Consider the following 27,118-nt stretch of genomic DNA (forward strand, 5'->3'; position numbering starts at 1 on the left):
TCGTGCCTTGTTCTCGTGGTAATTTGACGAATTCGCCTCTCTGGCTGCTGCCTTTTGCTTCACGTTCACGTCGGTGTGGGTCCCCACTCCACCACTATCGTCCACATGCGCTTCCCCGAGCACCACGTCACCTTGTCGGGCTCACCCTCATCACTCCTCCGCTCCTCTATCTCTCGCCCAACAGCAAACACCTCCTCCATCCATCCGCCTTACCAGAACTTGCGATAAAACACCGGCGACGGTGGGACCCGCCGATCTCGCCGTGCCGGAATCAGTGGTCCCTGCCGGGGTTCAGACAGCCCGGGCTGCTCAAAGATGATGTCCGGTTGTTAAAGAGGTCGCCGACGAGGGACGTGAGTTGAACCACGTCAGATCCTCGATCGCACCACGTCGCGTCAGGACCACCGCGGGCCCACCGCTTCGTGCCCTTCCGTCCGCGCGAGCGCCACACCCGCCTCGTCCCACGGCCGTACGTCTCCTCGCCGAGCTGGACCGACGTCACGGCGCACGACGCCGCGTTTCCAAACGGACAGGACAGGGGCCGGGCCAACCAGCAGCCGCCACGTCGCCGCCACCACGTGAATAGGGCGGTGCTCCACGTCGGCCATCGGGGGCGGAAAAGGACAAACGAGACGTTGCGTCATACGTGGGTGAAGGCGCCGTGAGCTGGCGGATAGAATCCCACCCGTCGATGCCTGACAGCATCGTGGTGGGCCCGGCTCTGCGCCGAGTCACGGCGCCATCCCGTGGGCCAGGCCTGGTTTCGACCTGCCGGGGGCCGCGTGGGGAGATCGCGTTCCTCAAGACTCCCGGAACGATCAGAACCGTCGATTGTGGTCTTCGATGGCTGCGCGGCGTCTAGCCGTGGGCCCCCCGCATTTCTTCCAGTCGGCGGGAGGTGGACACGTGATCCTCGGATCGAGAAGGCAAAGGTTACCCGTTTGCGACGTTGCCCGCTTAATTAACCAATAGGCAAAGAAAGGCCCCACAGCTGCAACTCACGTAATCGACGGTCTGGCGATCACTCTACTAGTCGCAGTGATTCTAACTAACCGTGCTATTCTATCATCATACTTTCACGCAACAAAAAAATGATACACAGCATCCAAAAATATACATTTACGCAGACAAACCGACCCGAAAACTTCAATCGCGGATCCCACGGGCCATCCAGTAGCACCCACCAACCGCTGGTAAGGTATGGGTCACAGTGGTCCGTTGGCCAAGATAAATGAGGGGCATTTAAGTCCTAAAAAGATCACATGTACATGTTGCCGTTTCTTTATTCCGATAGGACGCGATCTGGAGATCAATTCATTCCTCTTGGCACCCATACCGACCCACAAATCATCCACCAGCCGTGGGCGTCATGCGTGCCCAACGGGACTGATAGAGCCACGTCTGTGAGCCAAAAAAAGAGAGAACGTCGTTCGTCGTGCGCGGCGATGGGTTAAATTAATGCGGGTGGAAGGGACACCACGTCGGCGATACCATGACGAGGATGTTAGCTGGCCGTCACGAGCCGCTACCGCTGGACGCGTAGACGGCTCAGCACGCTGAAACGTGTCCGGTCGTGGTGGCGCGGGACGGAATAAGCTACGTGTGACGCCCCCCCTCTCCCGCACCAGGAAAAACGAGGCCCGGAAAACGCACCACGCGGAGGACTCCGTGCGGGGTCCGCCTTTTGTGGCCATGGGAAACGGGTAAGGACGGCGTCCATGGAGGCGCCGTGGGCTTCTTACGTGCTCGTCCTGGGCCCCACCAACAAAGAGGGCCACCTTCTTATGTGCTGGTCCTGGGCCGTGGGCTTCTTAAGCGAAAGCCGTGTGGTTCCAGAGCGCAGTCACCGACTCACCGCTACGGCAATGGGTGGGCAGAGGGACGGTGGGACCCACGGAGGCCGTGCGTGGTCGTTCTGTGGGTTTCGGGATTTGCCGTCAGTGTAAGACGGGGGTGGCGCTCCAGCATACCGGGCATCTTCAGTCGACACGTGTATAATGACGTGGCTATCGGCTTGGCGCCGGGTTTCTTTCCCAATTGCCTCCCAGGTCTTGTTCCTCCTCCTCTCTCTCTCTTTCGTCTGTCGTTTCGCTCCACTCTTCTTCGCAGAGCGAGCTCTTTTGCGTGCTTTCTTTACCGGCTAATGGAGGAACAATTGTATTGAAGTCAGGAAAAAGGGTAAGGTTCGGGTGTTCTTATACTTCTTGAGAAGGCGCCTTCTTCTTCTGAGATCCTTTTTACCTCCCCCAGACTTACATGGAACACTTCAGCGTCTTTCCTTAGCCACCTGTTTCTTCTGTGGGTTCTTTCCGGAGGTGAAATCGCGGCGAGTTGGTGGTCATAAGGCTTTGAGGAAGGATCTAGTGCCGCATAGTTGCATGTGCGTGTGTCGATGCCTTATTTTGTTGAAATTTTCTTCGAATCCACGGCGGGGCTTATGGATCGTTTGGGTTTGCACTTTGTTGCCTTTTTGATCGTTTAATGAGCGGAATTTATCATTATCTCTGGTTATGCTATGGGAAATTACCAGAAAATGTTTTAATTCCGTTTTTTTATTCCCCTCGAAGGCCATCTAGTTTGCTCTTTTTCCGCGATCTGATTGAAGATTATATTTCGATGGATAACATGACAATTTCCGGTAATAATCCCCAGTATCCTTCTCCTTGTTTGGTTTTTTTGGAGAGGGAGGGTAGATGGGGAAGAAATTAGGTGACGCGAGAAGAAGATGCGGGTAGATAGGGAAGGAGAGAGCGGGCGTCACGGGATGCGTGTTCTTCAGTTGGAGAACAGTACGACGTACGATGCTCGTTCCAGTGATCCAACGACGCAGCAGAGTCAAAAGACTCGCTCCGAGTCGCAGATCGATAGAATGCTATTTTCCTCTCTTTTATCCCCACTAATCAAAAGCTCGTCTTTTTTGTGTTTCTTTGGGTACTTTCGTCCTTTTCGTATCAGAAAGTGATCAGCGACCGTCCAAGATTCGCACTTCGCCCATTTTAGAGGTCTCTTCATGTTTCTTTCTAAGGAAAAGGCCCTTTTGACCTTCGATTCTTTTCTAGAAACGTCTCCGGCTAGATCAGAGTTCCCTTGATTCATCATAAAATTTTTAAAAGAAATTGTTCAGTAATTCCTTCTTTTGTGCGTTCACAAGCTCTCTTACCCGATCTTTGTATATCTTTTCCCCTCTCTGTTGTTCCGTTGATTTGGAGCAAACGGTTTTATCACGTTTGTAGTTTGGAAATTGATATGATGAGAAGTTCGATGATGTAAAGTTGCAAAAATTGAAATGGTTTATCTTTATTAAATATATCTGTTACACAAATTCGATTGCCGTCATAAACTGGGACAACACTGTGTATCTTGGTGAAATTCATCTGTTACACAAATATATCTGCTTGACCTGTTACATATGTCATTTATGGAATTGCCATAATGATTCTGGAAGTTCGTGGTTTAAAGAGTTATTCATGATTGAGTTATGATTAAATAAGATATCAATTTGTTCGAGAGAGAGATTTTTCTGATATGCTATCATACTATGTTCAGGTGTGTGGCCAACCAGTATGAAAAGCAATGAAGCTACAACTCCTTCAAGGGCCAACAAAGGATCTTCTCCTGTGAAGGTGGGCATATATATCAACATAATTGTACTTGAGTTTTTCTCTTGAAGTACTAATATGCATATTATGTATATGTATATTGCTATATGTGTGTTTTTTGTGCAAATTATTGTACTTCAGAAATGTCAGACCATTTCGGTTTACATATATTCTTTATGCTGCAAATCTTCTTGATCTGTGATTTCTTGCTTTAAAGCATTATTTTTACTAAAAGAATTGCACTGTGTTCAGAATGAAAATTCAAATTATGGGCAACTATGTTACTTCAAGTCAATCGAAGCATGACTTTGGTGATTCCTTTGATATACACTGAAATATTATATAAATTTACACCTAAAAGATATAGAATGTAGACTGTCTTCTCAGCTATGTTGCATTTTGGTTAGTCAGTTGTCGATTTCCCTTAAGGAAAATGATAATTTCATAATTGTTTCTAGCAAGCATGAAAACAATTACTCAGTGTATGCCATGCTACATGCTTATTAGATCCAGTTTTCTGGTCAAAGGTTTGTTTGTATTGGTTTTTTATTATCTTTTCTTTTGTGGGAATCTTGTTTATTTGTGTTATTCTGTTGAAGTTGCAGGAGCCGCTTGCAAATCCTCCATATCCTGAATGGGCAGCTATGCAGGTCAGTACTATTATAATTTTATTTTATTGTTTTTGTTCTCCAATATAATTTAAAACCACTTCTCTTTCATTTAGGCGTATTTTGGAGCTGGAATGATGCCACCTCCATATTTTAGCACTGCAGTTGCTCCCAGTCATGCACCTCATCCATATATGTGGGGCCCCCAGGTAAACAGAATTCTTGATTATGTTGTCATGAACAATTAGCTGAGGAAAATTTCTGGTGCCCAAGCATATCATATATTAGGGTAATGTCATCAGTTAGCTGCTTGCTTCGACACAAGGCAACTTGGTGCATCTACCATTTGCTAAAAAGGAAACAGTAACTTGGAAGGTGCAGAAGTAAAAAGAAGAAATCTTGTTCCTTCAGTATCATTTAGGCCTTACTGAAATAAAATGAGAAGAGATAAGATATGGTACTGGGAAAAATAGGACAAAGGAACATAATATGGAACTCCCTCATTTTAAGTTCTACATGAAGATTCCTTCACATCTTCTAGTCTAGACATGAACATGCATCAAATGAGATCATATTCATTGAGAACGATGGTCACTAAGTACTAACAGCGAAGTGTTATATGTTTTGATTGATTTATTTTGTGGTATTTGTGGATTATTGATTGAGAAAAGTTTGCAAAACATTGTACTACCTCGAAAGGACAACATCTGTTACTCCTCTGATGGAACAAAGCCCGAACTGTTTCAAACTTGGGTGATGAGAAAAAAAAAGGCTATTAGCATTAGTCTAGAATATCTATTATCCACGGGTTCATTGGGAAGGGTGTGGATGGCCCTTGAGCGTGGTTAGATATCAAAAGGCTACAGAGGGAATATAGTATATGTAAACCTTGACAAGGACCTCAGGAATTATGACAAGGGAAATTGTGATACCCCTATGATTCTTCCTATGGAGTGGACTGTAAATTTAAACTCTATTGTCACCGATTTCAATGAAAGGGCATGTATAGAATCTTGGAAAGTGAGTTTCTAGCAAGTTCTATTCTCGGAATTGTTTGCGAAGAGTGGGTACTCTGTACACTTTTAAGTTGTGCAACCAGGTTCTGATAGAAAAGAACTACGTGTCGAGAAAAAAAGAAAATAACTGCCACAGTGACAAATGATTTGGTATTTTTACAAATAACTGGGATGAATAAGTTTTGTTGAGTCATGTTTGTGTTTAAATTTATGTCAATTCAGGTTTGTATTTAAAAATAATTATTTATGTCAAAAATATATCATAATTAACTTATTGAGTGTGTTATATGATATCATTTATATCAAATTTTGCGAAAAAATTATATATTTTTAATGTTTACAACTGATAGATTATCATCTAGGATACAGAAGCAGTGTAGTGGGTTAGGATAGATGAGACAACAGTTTGATAACTAAACCATGCATATATATTAGAAAAAAGAATGTGATAGTGTCTTGTTGGCATAAGTGATGGTAGGGACCTATCTGTCCAATAGATAATTCGAATTTTGGTTATGAATATCTACAAGCTGGGGTCTCTGTAATTCCATGATAATTTAGATGTATTAGACTCTTTTTAATTTAGATTAGGGTTTATATCTGCTTGGAAAATTGTTAACATGTGGAGAAATATGGGTGAGGAGTTCCTGTAGATGTTCTAAAATTTGCTTGAATGTGAAGGCTACAACGTTTGCAAATTTTTAGTTGACATATTAATAAATGCTCAATTTACAGTGTTGGTTTACTTTATGATGACTTTGTTGCATTAACTGACTGAACATTTTCAGAGTTAGTACTAGAGACATTCATTTTGGCTGACCAAGCCTATAAATGTTGCAGTCAATGTTATCGGTTTCCCTTCTGTTATATTTGATCATATATGTGAGAACATCCTGGCAAACTGACATATTTGATACCTTGCATTTATGAAGCATGCTTGGCATTACAAAACTTGCTCCTGCCACTGTCACTTGATTATACTTCTCCAATAATTTCTATCTGGTGCCTTTGGAGATTCCTGGGTATAGGAAAACTAAACATATTTATTATAGATAAACTTGTCCAGTAACTGATTTATGCAATCCGGACGATTTGCAGGGCTATGTACATTTAGCTCTCCATGAATCTTGTTTACCTTGTGGGCTGCACCAATCAAAGCTTTTCCTTTTTGCAACTTGAATAAACTTTAATTCTTCTTTATATTAGTCAGAACTCATGATTACTTTTAAGCATCACATAGATATAAATTTTATAGTCCTTGTTGGTTCTTTGATTCACTGGTTACTAGGTCAAAAGTTACATGCATGCAAGGTGGTTCTTCGGTTAACATATTCTTCATTCGATGCAGCCTCTGGTTCCTCCTTTTGGGTCACCATATGCTGCAATCTACCCGCATGGGGGAGTCTATACTCATCCCTCAGTGCCTCTTGTAAGTCAAAGATAGCCTTGTATTTGGTATCAGTATATTAGCAAACTCAGTTTTAGTGAATGAATTATACTGCATCATATGCTTTTGGCTTGAATTATTTCTAATTAGGATATTATCTTAGTCACAAAAGGTGCATGATCTAAAAATGTCAGAAAGATGCTGTTGTAGATTTAAGTGTCTTCATTGAGTCTATTGGTTTATTGTGGCAGGGTTCTCATACACATTGTCAAGGGATCTCACCATCTCCAGCAACAAGTGAAGCAGTAGTGGTGGGTATATTTGATGTGTTCTTTATTTATATTGGATTTACCACTACACCAGCAAAACCCTTTGTGCTCTGCATATTCCATGCTTTTCCAATTCACCTAAAGATCATTACTCCTTCAGATCAGTTCTCTCTCTCTCTCTCTCTCTCTCTCACTACCACTGCTGATGTGCAGCTGGCAACTCCTTTAAGTGTAGAAATGCCTGCAAAGTCATCAAAACATAAAGATAAAAGCCTGGTAAAAAAACTTAAAGGGCTTGATGGTCTTGCCTTGTCTGGGGGCAATGGCATCATCGAGGACAGAGATCAGGCTGATGGGAACAGGTAATCACAGACATTCATCCAGTTCTAGAATTGTTTTTAGATTTTCTTTTGTTGCTTCTTGAAGCCGCTGATGTTTTCTTCAGATTGATATTTTGATATTGATGAATGTTTTCTATCAAATTTTATTGGTCCAGTGGGTATAACAGCACAGAAGGCTCAAGTGATGGAAGCAATGGAGATAATGCAGAAGGGGTGATGCTCTTAGCTCTTCTTATCTTGTCTCGTCAAATAATTTCTGGACATGTTCTTGGATTTTCTTCTGCTAGTTTGATTAGGAGGTTTCCCATCTCAGGGAACAAAAGACCAAAGAAGGCAAAGATCTGAAGACGGACCATCCTCAGGTTCTTCCATGCTTTTGATTGTCAGATCATTATTTATCAAAATTATGCAAGTTTGCTCGACTTTGTTTGATGTGTGCTGATGTTTTGTTCTGGTAGATCTATTCCAAACAAAATGCCGGAAGCAACCCTTTGTGTTTTCATGGATGTTTTAGCTATTGATGATCACTCTTTTTGAACTATTTATTTCCCTTCATCAATTAAGCATTAGATTTGAGATATTATCCGATATCATCCCTATATCTCATAAATTTACACAGAATTCATGCCTAAAAAGATCTTTTTGGTTTTACAGACAAAGCTAAAGTTAGCGAACGGGTCAAACCTGGTCACACTGAGGAAACAGGTACATCCTCAAAAGCAGCTGCAGGTGTTACTGGAACACCTGTTATCACAGCAAAACCAGTAGGAACTGTTCTTTCATCTGTCCCAGCACCAGGGATGGACATAAGAGTTTCCAGTGCCAACAAAGTGAAAGGCATTGGCACACCTGTCCCACTGGCAACTGGTGCTGTGGTCCCCAGCCGTAATAGAGCGACTCCTGAACTCTGGATGAAGGCATGTGCACCATCCATGTCTCTCAAGTTATTAATTCATATTTTCTAAGTTGATAATAGACTTTTTTCCACTCTTTCCTGTGAAGATTATTTGACCATGGTCCTGACCTTGTTTTTTATCATGTTTCTCATTGAGTTATTCTTTTTTCTTTTCTTTTCTTTTAAACTGCCTTTTCATTTTCAACACCCTCTTAGGACCACCACTAATGTGGCATTCTCATTGTTCTTAATATTCATAATTTACTTGCAATAGTGGAATTTTCATCATTGTTCCTGGCTACCTGCTATCATATATTAGTGTTAATTGCATCAATATTCTTTCTCAAATGTTGGTTGTAGACATATGAATGACATGGGGATTGCAGATTTATTATTTGGAATTCCTCTGCATTCACAATGGTGGTTTTATTACAGGCTTCTTGGTTATTAACCTTGTTTAGATGTGCCTTCTGTATAGGATGAGAGAGAACTAAAAAGGGAAAGGAGGAAACAGTCTAACAGAGAATCAGCTAGGAGGTCAAGGTTGAGGAAACAGGTACTGGCATCATGATGAGTCGAGGGTACAACCTCTGCTTGTCCTCTTGATTCTTTTTCTTCTCGTCAACCTCATTAAAATTCTGATATTTGCATTTCAGGCAGAAACCGAGGAACTTGCTTTGAAAGTTGAGTGCCTGAGTGCTGACAATACGAATCTCAGATCTGAAATTAGTCGCCTGAAGGAGAATTCAGATAAACTGAGATTGGAAAATTCTGCCCTAACGGTAGTCTCATTTTGCTAATAATTCCGGATTTGATTGTTCCAGGCTTTTCTATTGTCTGTTCTTTATTTTGTGACTGATACGCACCAGCACGGAATGCGCTACAACAAAGATGAATGCCTGATCAATGCCTTAATGCGGATCGTAATCCGATAACTTTTCAATATGGTCTAGGTATCTTTAGGTTCAATGCCGGGATCAATGCCCGATCTAGTAGAGCATGTTGGATCCACCTATCATCAAATCCCTTAATGCCGATCTTAATTCAATAGTTTTTAGATATGGTCTGCATATCATTGGGTTCAAGGCCAGGATCAATGCCTGATACAGTAAAGCATGTTGGATCCAAATATGAGGATCCATGCGTAAAACTTCAGGTCGGATTTGATACTCTGGCACACCTAAATAGTTTATATGAAAATGCAAAAGGAAATCTTTGAACGGCAAGGGGAGACTTGACATAATTGTTTTCCGTCTGTTATACAGGATAAGCTGAAGAATGTGCAGTCAAGTCATTTTGGTAAAACGAAGAGTGTGAGAATCCCGCCGTTGGTTGCCGAGAACTTCTTATCAATGATAGAAAACCAAAACTCTGCTAGACCGGCACCACAAGAGGGTGACACCAGCGACCAGTCTGGTGGGAAGCTTCACCAGCTTCTGAACACCAGTCCACGAAGAGATGCCGTGGCAGCAAGCTGATTCTCATTTTACTAATCTTTAGTTTTGGCGGAATTTTCGGCGCAAAACTACTGCACTGCTAACCTTAACCTTATGGCAGGCTCAACTAAATTAGGTAGAATTTAAGAGACTAATCAGCTTGGAAGACATATGACTGTTTCAAGTCCAGGAGTTTTGCTGGCATGATGGTCTGTGTTTGCTGAAGAAAAGTCTTTAGTACTTAATACTGTATAATCTGTTGTCTAGGTTGTATGGCCCCTGTAACTTTTTTTTTTTAATGGTCCATTCATGGTGTTGGAAATGTCTTGGAAACCCATGTTGTTGGAGTATAATAAACAAAAGAATCTACTGTATATTTAGGATGCCCGGAGACTAGTGTTTCCTTCTGAACTTGCTTACCTGTGCCGGTGAGTACATCCCTTGTGGTCTGTACACATATTGTTTCTGTGCTTATGGATGACGACGATCATACATTCCAAGGTTGATTCTGAATGTTTGGTTTTGGAGTAGCAAATCTGATAGATAGTGATAAGGTTGAAAAATTGATGTGGCAACAAGTAAATCCTTTGTGGTCTCTACTCTCTCTCTCTCTCTTTTAGCTCATGCATCATTACCTGTATGCGAACATCGACTCTCAATCTTTTTGCATTCTTGGTGCAGTGAATCAGATAGTGAATCGCAATCTCTCTCAGGTCACTTCTCGGAGTCGAGGTGCCACATCCTGAGATTTGCACCACCCTCGCCTCTTTAAAAGGAGGCATGAAGTGAAGACGGGATGAATCCCAATATCATCATCAGTTAGAACACAGAAAAAGGCAGGAGTGGAGCGACGCATGGGGATGTCTTTCTGTACTCCTCTGGGCGAAACGGCCGAGCAGCGCATGCGCAGATGGCAGGTCACTGACAGCCATTACATCAAATGCAAGGTCGTATGCTTACAAGCTTTTTAAGTGCTTTTAACGCGGAGAGGGAGGTCATGTGTGTTCTTCCGTCCGTCCATAGGCCGTTCGATGAATTGACTCTGCGGTCTAGTTTTTGTTGACAGGAGCTCGGGGTGTGCTCACCTGCCACCTCGGCGCTCGAGCAGATGCCCTGCGCGCTACGCTCCCTCTCGTGGGCAAGCGGCCCCCGAGGCGGAGGTAGGTGAGACCACGCCCACGTGATCTCCTGTCGCCGGTCGCTCCTACGCGAGCCTCACCTTTCTTTTCTTGGCTTCTAATGACCATCCGCATTATTCTAGCATCACAAAGACCACGAGCCCTGCGTTTGCGGTCACCCCCCGGTGTAGCAAACCGGCGGCTCTGACGCCGAAAAGGCGAGAAAGGAGGGGGCGGCAGGGGACTCCCCCCCCCTCGTTTGAATTTTGACCCTTGTCCGCCCCCTCGAGGCTTGTCACCCGCCTTTCTCGACGCGGGGCCCGCATGAAATCCGAGATGGGCCCCTGGCAGCATCCATAGCGGTTACGGGTATCTTGTCCGGACGTGGAAGTCGGGTCGACCCGACGCACGGCTTTTTTTTTTCTTTTAAGAAAGCAGGGACGCCCAATGGCCTCTCGACACGTTCCTCACCAGCATTTAACAGTACAGCTTTCCTCGGCGGTTCTTCCACCCTGCTGATCTTTCGGATTCCGCTCCCCTTCATCCGAATCATCGATCTTCCCCTTCCCCCGTCCCTCTCTCTCTCTCTCTCGTCGGATGCTTGGCTTTGCAATGGCTTCGATCCGGAAGTGAATGCTGCACGAGAAGCTCGCGTTTGAGCTCATTAGGGAGTGGGTTGGTGGTCTGAACCGGGTTTTGGGGATCTGAGTTCGGGATGATGCCACCGGTACCGGGTGGCGATGGCGGGTCGTCTTTCGATGGCAATGTGACAGCCGCGGGAGGGAGTTCTCGTCGAAGTACCTCCCGTTTAAGTCCTAATTTGCTTCTCGATCTCGGAAGCATTGAGATCAGTGGGAATTAGTGGTCCGGGCTCTTTTTTTAATCGCTTCCCTTTCCTCCAAAGATAAACTTGTACGAGTCTCGCATTTTTTCTCGAGATCATTTCTTTTTGAGCTTTCTCGAGACGTTATTTTTGTTGGGTTCGTCCTTTTCGAGGAAAAAACCTCAGGGGCTTCAGAGCTGCTGCTTTGAAGTTTCACTATCATGACGAAATTATTTGCTTTCTTTCACTGCTAGCTCTTTACTTTCTTTTTCGGGGTAAAAAGGAGCATTTGCATAGCTCTGAGGGACCGAGTGCTCTCTTCTTTTCTGGGCGATGTCCCTTCATCTGTGCGTATCTAGTGTTTGTTGGATAGAAGTCAAGATTTTGGAGCTGCATATTTGATCTTCTTGCCGTAAGTAAGAGCACAGAGAGTTAGATTTAGTGCGCTCTCCCTTGGTTCTCTTTTCTTTTTTGGGTGATTGAGGACTTGCTTGGTTTGAGTCGATCCATTCTGAACAGTAATTAGAGCATAGCTACGCCACTCGATCCCAGAGCCTTCTTTCTTAGCTCTCAACCGTCCCTGATGTGTATTGAGATGTCTTTTTGTGGAGTTTGCAACATCAGGGAGGGTGGATTGGTAGATGTAAACTCTGGTCACGAGATATAGGTTTGTAATCACGGGAAAAGTGCCGGGTGCTGTTGGCATCCTCACCCGTCGGAATAGCGACTGGTGTGAGTTTGTTATCCGAGAAGTGACTCTTCTCTCGTGTTCTTGGAGATTTATACTGTTCACTGTGGGTTTATTTGGCTTAAAAAGCAGTAGCAATTAGTAGTATCTGAGATTGACTCTAGCGAATCTATGTGTTACTTATAATGGGTCATTCAGCTACTGCCTGGGATCAGAACTCGGTATTGGAGGTGGTGAAGGACTGGAACGGAATTGATCAAGTGGTTCTTCGTGTGCCACGAGGAGCATCTGCTCGGGTGAGATACTATACCATTGATTCCTTTTTCTCTGTCAGTTTTACTATTTGGCCAAGATTTGTGCCGTGTTCTTTCTATGGTTGACTGCTTATGTTGGTCATTGATCTTCGTGTCCATTTGATAAATTTTTTCTTGGTTCATTTTAATAATTCTTCTGTCAGCAATCCAGGTTAGTTTGCATGGAGGACAGGTTGTTTCATGGAAGAATGAGCGGGGCGAAGAACTCTTGTTCACTAGCAGCAAGGTAAATATATTAGAACCCTGTGGCATGCATATGTTTTAATATTTTCAATTTTATTTGTGTTGTGACTTGCTAACTTGGTGTTAGCAACTCAAGTGACTGGGAAGATTTATGTATTGAATGATGGAACCTAGGCTTAATGGAAGATCAATGATGACCGATAGTTTGAATTTTTTTAATGAGATTCCAAGGAATGACTACTTCTGATGCTATGATACCATATGATACATAGGATTAGGTTCTTGATAATGAGTGTTGAATATAACAGAGAGATCATAGTTATTGGGACAATAATAATCAGTCAAGACTGAAGGCTCTACTGCATGGTGAGTCCCAATTGAATGAATCTAGATTCTGTCTCTATGTTGTGTGTGTAATTCTCAGTGCATCAAATCCATCCACAGAACATTGGTATCAGAATGCCACAATTAAAATACCATTTTTATACTCAACAGGGAAGGCATATGACATCTTTAGATATATCTTGATGTTGAAAAATTTGAAGTGAGTCTAAACACAATCTGTATTATATTGTGTTATCTTTAATGAACGAGGTCTTTTATCTGTAAATGACAGTTCACTGATATGCATACAGATTGGACTTCGTTAAAAATGATTGATTTTCTTTAACCTTGTTTACTTAAAATTCTCTTACATCAAACTTTACATTCACTTTAATTTTGAAGATTAATACAACAAAAGGCACGAGTTATGGTCGATAGAGATGATTTTTATTGATTCCTTTGTGTAGGCCATATTTAAGCCACCAAAGGCTATGCGTGGAGGAATTCCCATCTGCTTTCCACAGGTATTAACAGCTAAATTTCTCCATCACTATAGTCCTGCTACATATGTTTACCTATTTCCATGTCCTCTCAGTTCGGAAATTGTGGATCACTCGAGCAACATGGATTTGCAAGGAACAAAATGTGGAGCATCGATTATGATCCTCCACCTCTAAGAAACGATGATGGCAAAGAAAAGGTTTCTGTTGACCTGCTGCTTAAGCCATCTGAAGATGATTTGAAGTGCTGGCCACACTGGTATTCAATTCATCTTACCATGTTACAGATGTCATCGTCTGTAAAAATCTTTGTCTGTTATTCTCTTCCTTCACCGGTTGTGATTGTTATAGTTGTTTTGGTCATCCAATTAATATTTAGCTGAACTTTTATATTTTCAGTTATGAGTTTCGCCTCAGAGTGTCTCTTGCAATGAATGGAGTTCTTACCATGATATCACGTGTTAGAAACATCAACGGGAAACCATTTAGTTTCTCGTTTGCTTACCATACATACTTGTCTGTTTCTGACATCAGGTATGAGATCATATCTTTCAATTTCTAATTCACATCAATACGTCGCACAATTTCCATTAGACTATTATAAAATGAGAACTTGATGTGGGATAATGGTGTTCCTCGTCATTTGTCTATATGCAACCAATGCTAACTTCATTTAAGTACTTTTGAACCTTTGTTTTTTTGTGCCTTTTATGATTTTCCAAAGCTTTTACTCATTTAACTCTGGTGATGCTCCATCGTTAATAAATTTCTATGGTGCAAAATTTTAGATGTTGTATGTCTTACATGAGAAACATGTATCCACAGTGAAGTGAGGATAGAAGGTCTGGAGACACTTGATTATCTAGACAATCTTTGCCAACGCAAACGATTCACAGAACAAGGAGATGCTGTAACATTTGAATCTGAGGTAACCTCTGTGTTTGCTTATCATGGAAAACACTAATTTGGACCTCAAAATGATGGAAGATCATGGCATCATCTCTATTTTTTACCTTATCATAAGTTGGGACCAGGTTAAATCTTGTGCAGTTTGCATACTGATACGTATAACTGTCATTCCCTGTTCTGCATTTAGGAGATGGTTCTGCATATAAGAAATTTAATTCATGTTTTGGCAAATCTGGTAAAATGATGCAAGAGAGAAACTTCCATTTACATGCAGGTTATCAAGGGTAATATGTCTGAAGCTTTAAAGACCAAGTCTCCATAATTTAGTAGCTCTCCTGGAAAACAAAAAGGGGTACCTTAGGACATAAGTCTCCTGCCAATGCAGGATGTGGGAGACTCGCTTCTTAAATGTTTCACTCATCAGCTAATGATTCAAATAAGAGACTATGAGTGCAGAATGTGCTTAAAGGGTAGAAAAACTTCCAATTATGACAGATTTGCTTGTGATTTATTTTCACTTGAAATATTGATTTTAGTGATAAAAAAACATATATATGGAAAAGTATTTTGACACTTGTACACGAGCTAACATCTAAATAGTACTTAAACTTTCTACAGATGAAGAAAGAATATTGGAGAAAAAATTATGGTTACATCTTGAAGCAAGTGGAATTATTCTTTAGAATAGTTATGCACAGTAATGCTTGTATTAAAAAAATTTGTTGTATAAATTAAATAGGGAATTTAAGGGGTATATTAAAAATCTCTTTCTAATCCATTGGCATGTGAACTGCAAATTTTATCTGTCATCAGCAAATAAAAAAAAGAATAAACCACCACCATCGCTTCTAAATGTATTCTACATCCCCAGTAGATCTTTTAACTTGTAACATTGAGTTATATAATGCTAACTTTACTGATCTGCAGGTTGATCGAATTTATCTTGGTTCGCCAAATGTAATTGCAGTTCTTGACCATGAGAAGAAGCGGACTTTTCTAATAAAAAAGAAAGGACTGCCGGATGTTGGTATGATGCTGTCTTAATAAATCCTGCTAAATCCACACATTTAGTTATATTATCGATTATGATGTGCTTGTTTTAATGTTAACTTACTAAATTATGATACTTCTTTATCTGAATAAATGCTTCAATTGAGTTTATTGTGTGTCTGCATTTACATTGACTTAGAAAGTTTCCTGCTTTGGTTCATAAGTTTTCAGAACAATGGAGAGTTGACAAGCAACTGTTAGAAGAATATTTTTGTGAAGAAAACATTTAAGTTCTGTAGCTAATTCCTACATGCGATTGGCAATTAGTTTGGTTCACCATAGGCCATCATTTCCATCCCCTTTAAAGTTGTTTTCCCACGGGCTGCTACATGTATATTTGAAAGTTAAGCTTCCCTTGAAAAATAATTCTCTGCAAAGTCCAGTGGACTTGAAATGTCATATTACAATGGAAACAATTCACTACAACGTATTCATGATTCTTCTCTTTAGAGGACATGCAAAAATAGGGAAACGTGACCTTAACATCACTGGTTAAGAGCTAAATTTATTAATTTTAATATGTAGAGAAAGAATTTTACAGATTTTCCTTTAAGAAAGTTTATAAAGCTTAAGTTGCACTTATAGCATGTAGTACTTCCAGCGTGCATTTGTTGAAATTATCATCTGAGATAATGATTTGTTAGAACACGTTAGAACACTGAAGCCGCATATGGTTGTTTGACATCCACTTTCATGTTTTTGCTCTTTTTCTATGCAGAAACAACTCTCTCACCAATACACCTAAAATATTGGAATGGATCTTTCGGTGGTATGCGTTACCCGGTTAATTGAGAACTCAAAAAAATCTCATCCTATAAACTTTAAAATTACTAGCTAGTGGTGACTGTACAATCATTTGAAAGAGTAAAAGATTGTTTAGAATGGGTATTGAAAAAGACCTGAGAGACCATTGGATGATACATGATATACTTTTCTTTGTTGTGAGAAATTTATGTTGCATGTCCTTCTAACTATGCTTCCATTCATTCATTACAGTAGTTTGGAACCCATGGGAGAAGAAATCCAAATCCATCGCGGATCTGGGAGATGAGGAGTACAAGCAGATGCTGTGCGTGGATGGTGCTGTGGTCGAGAGACCTATCACCCTAAAGCCAGGTGAAGAGTGGACAGGGCGCGTGGACATTTCGTCCATCCCTTCCACCCACTTCATTTGATCATCTCCATCACCTGGGATGCATGCGAAGGCGCACTATTTTTAAATGACAGCCTTCTGTACTGTGTTAGATCATGGATGACAGTCTATAGAAACATATGCAGAACAGCCGATTAGATTTGAGCTTATGTAGCTTAATTGTATGCTCATGCATGTCCGAAACCTTTAAATTTTGGCTCTATGTAGTGTTAAATAGAACAGCAAAAGCTAACTATAACTATATATATATATATAATTCTAAATCATTAAAAAATTGTTTGGGTGAGCTTTGGAGTTCAATTTTTAGGTGTTTGATATATCACCTTTGAGTGCTTTTGACTATATTTCTGAGCATGCAGGAGCTGGCATTATAATCAAATCTCTTGAAGATCACATCATTGTTGCTGGTTGTATAGTGATCAAAGCTTCAACCCCTATCCAATTTGAATGTCTTGCACAGTGGGAAGGCTTAGACTCCGGGAGCTGGTAAAGGTCGAAGACTGACACTCTCAATAGATTATTTCACACATCAAAAAAACCTCTGGTCTCACCCTTTAGATGATAAGAAACTCTTTGCTAGATCTGTAAATGCAGTTTGTGGGTCCTTCATCTCAAGATCTGCTTATAAAGTGGTCAATTTCGTTCATCCGAAGATCTGCAAATGAGGATGCCCAAGATCTGTTCATCCTAAGATCTGCAAGTGAGGATGTCCAAGATCCGCTTGTAAAAGGGGTCAACCCAGTTCATGCCAAGATCTTCAAATGAGGACACACAATATCTGCTTGTAAAAGGGGTCAATCCCATTCTCTTTTACAGCAAAGCTGATCTTTTATCATCCTAAAGGCCTCCTTTTTGTAATTATTATTAATTTTTTATACCTAAAGTATTGATGGGATGATAATGGATGTTTTAATTATACTTTGATATTAGTGATCGTAGTAGCAAAACTAACAAGGACAAGTATTAAACACTGTTATTTTCTAGCTTCAGCTTCCAAGTTCCTCCTCTTAGGTGACAAATCAGTGAAGAGAGAATGATAAGGATCGAGTTGGAAAGACCAGATCATGGAACATTTGTTCATGCCACTACTCATCAGCTCTCCATGAAAGGTATGTTGCATCACAGAGTAGCAAAATTAGATTATCTTGCGAGTGTTCCCTCTTAATATAAGCCATGTTCTTGTTTGGTGCACTCCTCAACATACAAAACTGAAACGATGCTCGCCGAAGGTTCCTCTCTTTCTTTCAAAGGAAGGAGAAGGGCAAAGATCTGTCCGCCATGGGGACGACGACCTTCTAATCTGAATCTGGTGAGCGGATACACGACCTCCATCTCCTGCTCGCCTCCGGACTCCGTGCGGTTCGAGCGATAAAGGGAGACACGAAGGCGTCGTTGCAATTGCGGGAGACTCGCATCAAAAAGCTCGACTCGTTTACAACGGGGAAGCACGTGTTTTGCACGTGTTAAGGACACGTGACGAGTACTGGGCCACATAAAACAACGGTGGCCATTTAAACGCAGCGGTCGCGTGCAAATCTCGCAGCGGCGTTCGCTTTCCTCTTCTTCCCCGTTTCTTCGTCCGATCGCGCACGCACCAGAGAGAGAAAGGGGGGAGGGAACGAAAGAGGAAGAGTAGGCGTAGAACGCAGGTAAGGAATCCGTTATCCTTGTACGTCGACCGATCGTGTACCTTTCTGTTCTTGATCTATTTGGGTGTCCGATTGATTAGGTCATCGTTCATGGCGTCGAGGCGGATCATCAAGGAGCTGAAGGATCTGCAGAAGGATCCCCCGACCTCTTGCAGCGCAGGTCCTTGCAATCCCTATTCGGTTCCCTCTGTTGATTCATGCTCTTGTTTGCTGCTTTTTTGTGAGATCAGTTTATCTAGGGCTTAGATCTGAACCCGATTGCGCGTTTTTATGGGCGATCAATTATGGCTAGCTGGAATTCCATTATTGCGTCCGGACTTGGTCAAATTGTCTTAGGCTCCCCCGTTTCTTTTCACGTTGCTGTTGATCATGTGGATGAATACTAGCCTGCTCGATCAGGACTCTCTAGGATTAGTATGCCTGGAAACGTTAAGACTATGATTAATGTCATGCGTCAATGATGGGGAAAATGATTAGGGTGGACGATTGCTCAGTGCTTAAGGATCATCTGATTTGCTTCTTGTGATCATATGAATGACGTTGATATAAATGAAGGCTTATGATGGAGATCTTTCATCACTGATGCTTTTTCCTGGTGGAGTTGCATATGATTGCATATTCTATTTATTTTTTTTATCATATTTGCTGGTTGCTAAATTAGGTTATTTTCATGGAAAAGATTCAAACTTATTATGAGTAAAATTCTGTCATTAACATCCTAGAAGGAACGGCAGTTGTTAAGGTATCATAATATTGGTTGCTTTAAGCAACAAGACATTTACTAGTACACATATGGCTTGAAAGTTGAAGGCATACCTTTTTGTTTGTTTCCCGTGCAGTAAAAACAATGCAGTGAAATGTAGGCATCACTTGTTAGCACTTCGTAAAATTGGTTGATTTTATGTGAATTTATCAAGCGTCAGCATCGTATGTTTGTTCTAAACCTGGATTAATTTGTGTACGAAATTTAAAGTCCTGTCTCATGTTGTTAGTTTGAATAACTTATCCTACAGGCCCGGTGGGTGAAGATATGTTCCATTGGCAAGCAACTATAATGGGTCCACCAGACAGTCCATATGCAGGGGGAGTTTTTCTTGTCACCATCCACTTCCCTCCAGATTATCCATTTAAGCCACCTAAGGTATTCACAAAAAACAAAGAAAACAAGAAACATTGCAGTTGTATTTCATTCTTTGTTTTAGATACAATGAATTTTTGTTTTGTCCTTTACTTCACTAAAATTATATTTGGAATATATCTGATTGTAAAATTAGTTAAGAGGTGAGAAAGAACATGGAGGGACCATGTGTGATATTTAGTTTTACTATTGTGAGAATGTGGGAAAATTAAATGACAAGTCTTTTTCTGAAAAACTAGAAGTTCTCCACTTTCTTCATAATTGTGTCCTGCTGATTCTTATTTGTATGTTGATTTTTCCATGTGTATCCCTTAGCATAATTTTATTCTTATGTATAAACTCTTGCACCTGTGCCCTGTGCACATGTTCCTTGTTCAACTCTCCATTCCGAAGTATCAAGCTTTTCATGTTACAAGCAGAGGACAATCATATTTCTAATTTTTTTCTTAAAATTCTTACAGATTCCTTATTAGTTTAACTTGAATGTCATGCAAGGGGCATTTGGATCTAACTTTTGGCAGAGATAAATAATTTACAGACTATTAGCTGTATGTTAAATCATGAAAGGAAGTTGTAAGCATGGGCATATATGCAAATACGATGTTGAAACAAAACCATAATTGAGCTCATGCGTTGTGTAGTTGATTATGATAAGTTGTTGATCCAAGCTTTGAGAAGCTAGATCATGCTCAAACTTCTGTTTGGATGCTACCATACGGCTCAATCCAAACTTACATTGGTCATAAGCTGAGCCAAACCTAAAGCTTGAACTCTGCTGAATTATATAAGTCACATTCTGGCTGTTAATTTTGTCTTGTAACCTATGTTTCATTTAGGAGATAACATATATAGTCATACTTTCATAATTTTAATTAGTCATATTATTGGATGCTACCCAGATATCAGCTTTAAGTTAGAGACAACATTGTAGCAATTGCATTTCTGATTGAAAGAAATATATTTTTTTAATATAAACATTGAAAATCATCTGATTGTTTGTTTAAATAGTTTGGCTTGTTTAATAGACTAAGTTTTTAATCATGAGATGTAAAGGCACTTCTGTACGTCATATTGGAGCATAAGTTTACAAACTGAGTCACCCACTTATGTTTATGTAATAGTGTTTAGGCACTTTGGGGTGTAGGCTTAACTGCAAGATTAATGTCGGCTGGCAATAGACGTGCTATCCCCACGTATTGTCTTAATAGCAACAACGGCAATCTTGGGCGCCATAGTTTAATTGCTGGGTCAATGACATCAAACCTTTACCTTCAAGCTTATTTGCTGGAAGCTCAATTATGACCTGTATGGATGAAAAGTTGGTAACTCTGTGTCTTTTATTCCTAAAGGCAACAACACTAAGTGGAAATTATCAAACATTTGCAGGCCGTGGTCCTGCTATTAATTTGCTCATGAAAAATGATACTAAGGATCAAATGATACTAAGAAACTGTAGGCCTATCCATAGGACCATAAGGACTGGCTTGTCTTGACATTGGTTGTTTTTTATGCATGCCATCAAAGCCTATAAGATGATGATTTTATGGTAAGAACATCGAGGATTTGAATGGATAAAGATAATTGTTATCAAATATCAATCGTCCATATGTGATGCTTAAGAAGGTTTGACTAAAATAGTAAAATATATGCCTGAAGTGAATTGCTAATAACTTAGACTTAAGTATTTTAACTACATTTGCACTATTCGGTTATTGGAGCAGTAGTTTACTCTTCTTATTAGCTTCTGCACTAGGCTCATGTCAAATATGGTTTATTTCAATTGAGAGTGACTAGTCTCGTGCAAAGATCCAGAACACTAGTAAAGCACTGAAATAACCAGTAGAGACAAATACTCAGAAAGCTGTTTATGGTATCTTTCGAAGTCATGAAAATGGAAGATGAAGAAAAATCATAAAAGAAGTTGTCACAGCTTATTATTACATGCAAAATTTGACTTCCCCTTCTACCATTTGAGCAACAACCATCATTCAGGGCTTCTGCTGGGTCAATCTGCAAGTAGGACCATCTTGAGTAGCTTCATTTCGGAGATATTACCTATTGTGAAGAGTTATTTCCTCTTGCTTTCCTCAGATTGTAATGCTCATGTGCTGTAAATTTGTGTATGAAGATTTTTCCTCCTAAGTCATAATGTTTGTGCGCTGTAAATTTCTGAAAATTACTTACCTGATTTTTTATCTGCCCTTTCTGAACATGGTTGTTTAGAATTAAGGTCTTACTGAAAATGATGGAAGTTGTGGCATTTGGGTTTAATGGAACGTTAAGAACTAGGTAACCTGTTTGCTCATTTTTCCCAATGAGAAAGATAGTTTTAAGCTTATAGGTAGTGTAAGATACGCTGATTGTTCAAAATATTTGGTTTAAACTTTGGAGGTAGAAATAGGTTCAACTTCATCCAATTATGTCAATGTAAATTATTTTAGAAGTCTGATTTTTAGTCTGAAGAAAAGAAATGAAGAACAAGGTCAAAAGAAGTAAACCACTGCTATAACTTTTGATGCTTATTTTCCTTTCTAATTTTTGTTGGATAAATCGTGATTCTTCTTTCATGAAGAATAAAAGACATGGTGGATCAGTTTATCTTTTGTGGAGTCTTCTTCTCACTTCTATATATGCAGAATATGTGTTTCACTTGAACATCAATACTCCAAATCCAATTGCCTACTTCATAAATTGATAAGCATTAGATGTCAGATTCTATGATTTGCCAATTTATGAAGTGTGTGACTTCTGCAGGTTGCTTTCAGGACAAAGGTTTTTCATCCAAACATTAATAGCAATGGAAGCATTTGCTTGGACATCTTAAAGGAGCAATGGAGTCCCGCATTAACTATTTCCAAGGTTACTCTTCTTTTCCTTGTATTGATCATAGCAGTTGAGTCCTCTTTGTTTATGTAATATGCCTCTATACTGACTAGAATTGTGATACTAGGGTCAGATAACTTGAACAGTTCTATTTGATGGTTATCTTTGCTATACTCACGAGCCATGTCTTGCCCTGATCATTCTTGTCAAAAGGGCATGCTTGATCCGAAACTAATAAACATATTTTGGTCGGTTGAAATTATTTATCATATAGAAAGGAATATCCCAGATTGGTCAGCACTCTGCTTCCAGCTATTCTTACTAATGCCTGAGTGCCTCTTTGTTGATTAGGTGACTGCTGCATCGAGTAGATACCATATCCTCATGAAATTTTTTGACTTCTTTATGCCAAAAAATTATAGTAGCTTCTCCGGTATTCTCATGTTTGTACCTATCGTCTTTTGTCTCGAGTGAATGGGATTACGGAAACCTTTTTTTCTTGTGCCCTTACAGGTGCTGCTGTCAATCTGCTCCCTCTTAACTGATCCAAACCCTGACGATCCGTTGGTCCCAGAGATCGCCCATATGTACAAGACAGATAGGACCAAATATGAGACTACGGCAAGGAGCTGGACTCAGAGGTATGCTATGGGCTAAAAACTATGGCTGGAGGAAGAGCGTCGGAGGCTTTTCACTTGTTCGTGGCTGTGTTACCTATCCGTTTGTAAGACTTGATAATTTGTATGATCGAAGTAAGCTACATCTGTCTCGTTTAGACAACTAAAAGACCAGCAAGGAAAGCCTCAACAATCTCGTCCGAGAACATTGTTGTCTTGATTGTTCTTCGTAATTTATATTCGAATCTTAGCAACACTCGTATCCCGTATGTTTATCGAATTTTCACTCACCATGTTATAATTGTGAATAGTGCCGTAGGAACATATACAAAGCTTGTTGGGTGAGATCGACTTGCTGTGGTCTTTCTTGCTTGTCTATTGTATCGGTGGTTATTACCGAGAACGTGAGATTAATGCTGAAGCCGACTCACTCGACCTCCAAGATTATACCGTGGTCTGGTGTTCCATTCCTCCCCCCAGTCGAGTCATCCTGTTCTGTGGCTCGATCCAGTAATACTTCAAAGGTTTCATACACCACTAACACTTTCTTTTTCTTCTCCTTTTCAGATTGCAGGCAACAATCCCAACAGTCGGTGTCTACCAAAGGTCAAGACCACAACACTGGAGTCGTCTTCTTCCTTTTATTTTTGTTCATCGAGAGAGCAGACACACAACGGTGGAGTCGTTACCACGACTTGTCACCGCCCCCGGCTTTGAGCTCTCCTCAGCGGAAACCAAGGCGAGCGGGGCGCCACTCATGTCTTGTCGTTACCTCCCCGCCGCACTGTAGCTGCCGTAGCTTTAAAGGACCTCTGCTTGTTCGCCCCATGAAACCCAGTGCTTTGTTTTATCTAGTTTAGCCGAACATATGCACCTTCTTCTCTCTTTGAATCTAATTTATTTCCTTGCCGTACTTCAAACCCCTACTTTCATTTGTTTATCCGTCACCAACGTGTTCTTGGCTTCTCAGGTTCATTCCGGAGGATGAACCCAGTGCGATGGACCGAGCTCAATCCACGCCGATTCCACGCCTCTTCTCAGGTATGCCGGTCTCTTTTGTCGACCCTTTTTTATCTTAAATATGCGTACAGCGATGGTGTTACTCGAGTCGTCACACAAAATAATTACATGGCACGGTCACTGCGGCCAACCCCAACGATTTGACCACAATTCTTTAGCTCCGGCGGTGAGCGAGCGTCGCAGGCCCCGGTCGGCTCCATCACGTGACCGCTCCGCTCCACCTTCCCATTGGTCCTAAGAGAAGGGTCCCGCAATAAACAGATTTCGGTCCGACTTTTCTGGCGAGTCGTAGATCGCCACATCATCATGTTTCGAACACGCTACGGCTCAGAGTTCGAGGCTTGAGCTGTTGTTTAATGCAGAGTGGCAGCGCTTTTGTTGCGCACAGGCCAATTTTGTATATGAAGGAGCGTGCGTTTCGAGTAGGACTGCTGGAAGACACTGTCAACAAACAATCTTCTCCCCCACAGACAGCATCACACCGAGCTCTCATCAACCTCTCCTCTCTCCGTCCCTCAAAACCGCCTCATCTCGTTGTATGTTTCTGTTCTCCTGGGGATATCAGTAGCAGAGGATTATAAAACAACGAACTCTGTGCTGACTGCAACTCTCCTCCTCCTCCTCCTTCCTTCCTTTTCCTCTGCTGTTGCTTCTTGTGGTACTACGGCGAAGGATACAACCGCTGCGTACTCCTCTTCTTCGCCCCTTCCTGCTTTCCTCGAAAGTTCGCACCTTTTCTCTTTTCGTCCTCCTCTTCCTGCCTCTTCCCATCTGTTACTCGAAGATTCTCTACTCTTCTATCTACCAGTCGGCCGTACTCGCCTGGGTTTATCTTTGATCACTGTTGTGGTTGCGTGCTTCTCCTTTATCCTTGGCTCTTTATTCCCCTCAAAAATCTCAGTGGAATCCCTCCTTTAACCCCCCTTGTTTTCTGCTCTGTGTCCTCAAAAGATCACATCTTGCGCTGCTGCTGGGTTGGGTTTATCCTGCGCGGTGGAAAGGAGCAGAGGCTTGGTGAGGACGTCTTCAAGCTTCCTCCTCTACGTCGCCTCTGGTGGAGACGCCCGTCGGCCGAACCCGACCATGAAGAAAGCTCGAACCTTGCGCATCTTCTGGACCGACCCTGAGGCGACCGACTCATCCGGCGATGACGAGGAATGCGGGGTCTCCGGGCGCCGCGTCGGGCGGCTGGTGAGGGAGATTGGGCTCGATCCCTGCCCCGCCGTCGTTGACAAGCTGAGGAGGGCGCGGAAGAAGGCGCCGGCTGGAGGTGGCAAGGTGGCATCGCAGACCGGAAGCACCAAGTTCCGCGGCGTCCGGCGGCGGCCGTGGGGGAAGTACGCGGCGGAGATCCGCGACCCGTGGCGCGGCGTCCGCGTGTGGCTCGGCACCTTCGACACCGCCGAGGAGGCCGCCATGGTCTACGACTGCGCCGCTCTCCAGCTCCGCGGCCCCGGCGCCACCACCAACTTCTCCACTTCCTCCTCCTCCTCCACCACCCCCGCTCCGCCCCAGGTGGCTGAGGAGGCGTCCGACCCCACCACAGTCTCCGCCGGCTACGACTCCGGAGACGACTCCCAAAGCCGGACCTCCCCGACCTCCGTCCTCCGGGGCTTCTCCTCGTACTCCGCCGTACAAGGCCCAGCAACGGAGGAGACTAAGAAAGGAGCTGATGTCTTCAACCCGGCGGTCTTCCTACCGGAGATGACGGTGGAGGAGTTCTCACCGTTCGAGGACATGCCGTTATTCAACGACTCGTCGTGTTTCGAGACGTGGGAGCCGAGGATTCCCGAGGCGACGACGGCACGGGTGGGATTCTCCGCGGCGGCGGACCCGTCCACCACGGCATGGGATTCGGGCTTCGGCTCAGCCACGTGGCACGAGGACGACTACTTTCACGAGATCGGCGATCTCTTCCCGCTGGAGCCGCTCCCCGCCATATTCTAAGTCAAAATCTTCCAACTCGCCGATTTTTGGCAACCAATCAAAAGTTATCGCCGCCATTAATCTCTCCTGCGTCGTCTGCTCTCGAGTTGCTTCTTCCGTATGTTCCAAATCTTCTGCGTCATCTAATGAACACTAAACATCGAACAAAGCCGTCAAGTTTGGACATTTGATTTCTTCTTCTTCTTCTTCTTCCTGTGACGAGAGTTCTCCTTCCATCTAATGAAGGAACAAAGCAGCAGCAGATGGATCGAACCAGTAATGGGGGAGCAGAGAGAATGCGTGACTTCCTTTTCAGCTGCATCACTTTATGTGCGTGGCTGTAATAAAGCAGGCATCGCACGTCTGCCAACGAAAACACATAGAAAAGCACCAAGTATTACTTTGATGTCTTGGCGGTGATCATACGAAGCACAAGACTAATTATATATTATCTTATATAATTAATTATTTTTGATATTTCGATCATAAATATTTAATCCCTTTGTTATAATAAAACATTTTTTCTTAATATTTAACGCTGTAAAATTATCTTTTAAATCCTATATAGAATCTTAATATTTAATCTCTTTATAGAATAATGTTTCTTACCCTTCCCTAAAGGTGTTTTGTGCTTTTTCTATATATATATATATATATATACACTCAAAAATTGGTGAGTTAAATTGCTCGGTTACCTTATGCCATCATCGCCCGTTGGATTTGATACTGACGGTCGAGCATGCCGCGGAAGAAACAGTGATACGCGGCAGGCTGCCGTCTTCATTCTCGAGGAATCGAAAGCTTTTCGAATCTGCGGAATCCTTTTCGAGGTCCGATCTTTTAATATGTCCATTCCTTCAAAATCCGATTTTTATCGACCTCGTTATGGTTTGAGAGTCTCCGATCCCTTCTTCGTGGTGGTCTTCATCCATTGGCAGCATTAGTTCATCTCTGGGGCTTTTTCCTTTGTATGGCCGATCCAGTTCCCACCTCTCATGGTTATCTAGGTTTCTTTCTTTCTTTTTTTGTTTCTTGGTTTCCCATTTCTAGATTCCGTTTCTTCCATGTTTTCGTACTTCAAAATCGTTCCTTTCCTGCGGTTCATTAACTTGGATTTACATTCACTTGTATGCTTTTGTACTGGCAGGTTCTTCTGGCCCTGGAGAAGGATCAATCTTTTCTTGTTATTCAATCGGTTGGTAGGGTTGTCCAAATGTGTCCTGCACCAATCGCAGCTTCTAATACTCCTCTCTTTGTCTGCTTCACACATTTTGGTTCCTGTTTTCAGTAGCATTCCTGATTTCGGAAGAAATACACAGTATTAGCACCATA

The 27,118-nt window shown here is 42.0% G+C and overlaps 4 protein-coding genes across 9 annotated transcripts; all 4 read left to right on the forward strand.

Moving 5' to 3' along the window:
• The first annotated feature begins 2,021 nt into the window (after positions 1–2,021).
• LOC135677160 (G-box-binding factor 3-like) lies at positions 2,022–10,057 on the forward strand. Of its 5 annotated transcripts, none has more exons than XR_010514561.1 (14): positions 2,022–2,178; positions 3,547–3,623; positions 4,199–4,249; positions 4,324–4,416; positions 6,572–6,652; positions 6,862–6,921; positions 7,093–7,241; positions 7,376–7,433; positions 7,534–7,582; positions 7,875–8,137; positions 8,594–8,671; positions 8,772–8,897; positions 9,069–9,271; positions 9,381–9,517. XR_010514561.1 is itself a non-coding variant. In XM_065189147.1 (14 exons), the coding sequence occupies exons 3-14, from the start codon at positions 3,564–3,566 to the stop codon at positions 9,591–9,593; spliced, it is 1,281 nt and encodes a 426-aa protein (XP_065045219.1). In that variant the 5' UTR covers positions 2,029–2,178; positions 2,251–2,380; positions 3,547–3,563; the 3' UTR covers positions 9,594–10,057. The 5 variants fall into 5 exon arrangements, 4 of the variants coding, with proteins under 4 accessions (XP_065045218.1, XP_065045220.1, XP_065045219.1 ...); XM_065189147.1 differs by lacking the exon at positions 9,069–9,271 and adding an exon at positions 2,251–2,380 and having other exon boundaries at positions 2,029–2,178; positions 9,381–10,057; XM_065189149.1 differs by lacking the exon at positions 9,069–9,271 and adding an exon at positions 2,251–2,380 and having other exon boundaries at positions 2,029–2,178; positions 4,205–4,249; positions 9,381–10,057.
• Positions 10,058–10,336: 279 nt separating this feature from the next.
• Positions 10,337–16,899, forward strand: LOC103989629 (putative glucose-6-phosphate 1-epimerase). Of its 2 annotated transcripts, XM_065189151.1 has the most exons (9): positions 10,337–10,498; positions 12,379–12,476; positions 12,646–12,720; positions 13,469–13,525; positions 13,597–13,760; positions 13,901–14,035; positions 14,327–14,429; positions 15,338–15,437; positions 16,457–16,899. In XM_065189151.1, exons 1-9 carry the CDS (start codon positions 10,492–10,494, stop codon positions 16,633–16,635), a joined length of 918 nt encoding a protein of 305 aa, XP_065045223.1. In that variant the 5' UTR covers positions 10,337–10,491; the 3' UTR covers positions 16,636–16,899. The 2 variants fall into 2 exon arrangements, with proteins under 2 accessions (XP_065045223.1, XP_009406810.2); XM_009408535.3 differs by lacking the exon at positions 10,337–10,498 and having other exon boundaries at positions 10,969–12,476.
• A 1,192-nt stretch (positions 16,900–18,091) lies between these two features.
• On the forward strand, positions 18,092–23,096 carry LOC103989630 (ubiquitin-conjugating enzyme E2-17 kDa-like). The gene is made up of 5 exons (XM_009408536.3): positions 18,092–18,262; positions 18,343–18,422; positions 19,276–19,403; positions 22,155–22,259; positions 22,737–23,096. The coding sequence occupies exons 2-5, from the start codon at positions 18,353–18,355 to the stop codon at positions 22,878–22,880; spliced, it is 447 nt and encodes a 148-aa protein (XP_009406811.1). The 5' UTR covers positions 18,092–18,262; positions 18,343–18,352; the 3' UTR covers positions 22,881–23,096.
• A 62-nt stretch (positions 23,097–23,158) lies between these two features.
• Positions 23,159–25,972, forward strand: LOC135677161 (ethylene-responsive transcription factor CRF1-like). The gene is made up of 3 exons (XM_065189150.1): positions 23,159–23,294; positions 23,408–23,881; positions 24,812–25,972. Exons 2-3 carry the CDS (start codon positions 23,825–23,827, stop codon positions 25,805–25,807), a joined length of 1,053 nt encoding a protein of 350 aa, XP_065045222.1. The 5' UTR covers positions 23,159–23,294; positions 23,408–23,824; the 3' UTR covers positions 25,808–25,972.
• Positions 25,973–27,118: the final 1,146 nt, after the last annotated feature.

The sequence above is a fragment of the Musa acuminata genome, chromosome BXJ1-6 (assembly GCF_036884655.1).
Source record: "Musa acuminata AAA Group cultivar baxijiao chromosome BXJ1-6, Cavendish_Baxijiao_AAA, whole genome shotgun sequence".
NCBI lineage: Eukaryota > Viridiplantae > Streptophyta > Magnoliopsida > Zingiberales > Musaceae > Musa > Musa acuminata.

Coding starts and splice junctions, on each gene's coding strand:
- LOC103989629 (XM_009408535.3), top strand. CDS start 12,366: ATGGGTCATTCAGCTACTGCCTGGGATCAGAACTCGGTATTGGAGGTG. Junction 12,721..13,468: donor TCTTGTTCACTAGCAGCAAG/GTAAATATATTA, acceptor TCCTTTGTGTAG/GCCATATTTAAGCCACCAAA. Junction 15,438..16,456: donor GAAAGGACTGCCGGATGTTG/GTATGATGCTGT, acceptor CATTCATTACAG/TAGTTTGGAACCCATGGGAG.
- LOC103989630 (XM_009408536.3), top strand. CDS start 18,353: ATGGCGTCGAGGCGGATCATCAAGGAGCTGAAGGATCTGCAGAAGGAT. Junction 18,423..19,275: donor CCCGACCTCTTGCAGCGCAG/GTCCTTGCAATC, acceptor CTTATCCTACAG/GCCCGGTGGGTGAAGATATG. Junction 19,404..22,154: donor ATCCATTTAAGCCACCTAAG/GTATTCACAAAA, acceptor TGACTTCTGCAG/GTTGCTTTCAGGACAAAGGT.
- LOC135677160 (XM_065189146.1), top strand. CDS start 3,564: ATGAAAAGCAATGAAGCTACAACTCCTTCAAGGGCCAACAAAGGATCT. Junction 8,672..8,771: donor GGTCAAGGTTGAGGAAACAG/GTACTGGCATCA, acceptor TTTGCATTTCAG/GCAGAAACCGAGGAACTTGC. Junction 8,898..9,380: donor TGGAAAATTCTGCCCTAACG/GTAGTCTCATTT, acceptor TCTGTTATACAG/GATAAGCTGAAGAATGTGCA.
- LOC135677161 (XM_065189150.1), top strand. CDS start 23,825: ATGAACCCAGTGCGATGGACCGAGCTCAATCCACGCCGATTCCACGCC. Junction 23,882..24,811: donor GATTCCACGCCTCTTCTCAG/GTATGCCGGTCT, acceptor TGTCCTCAAAAG/ATCACATCTTGCGCTGCTGC.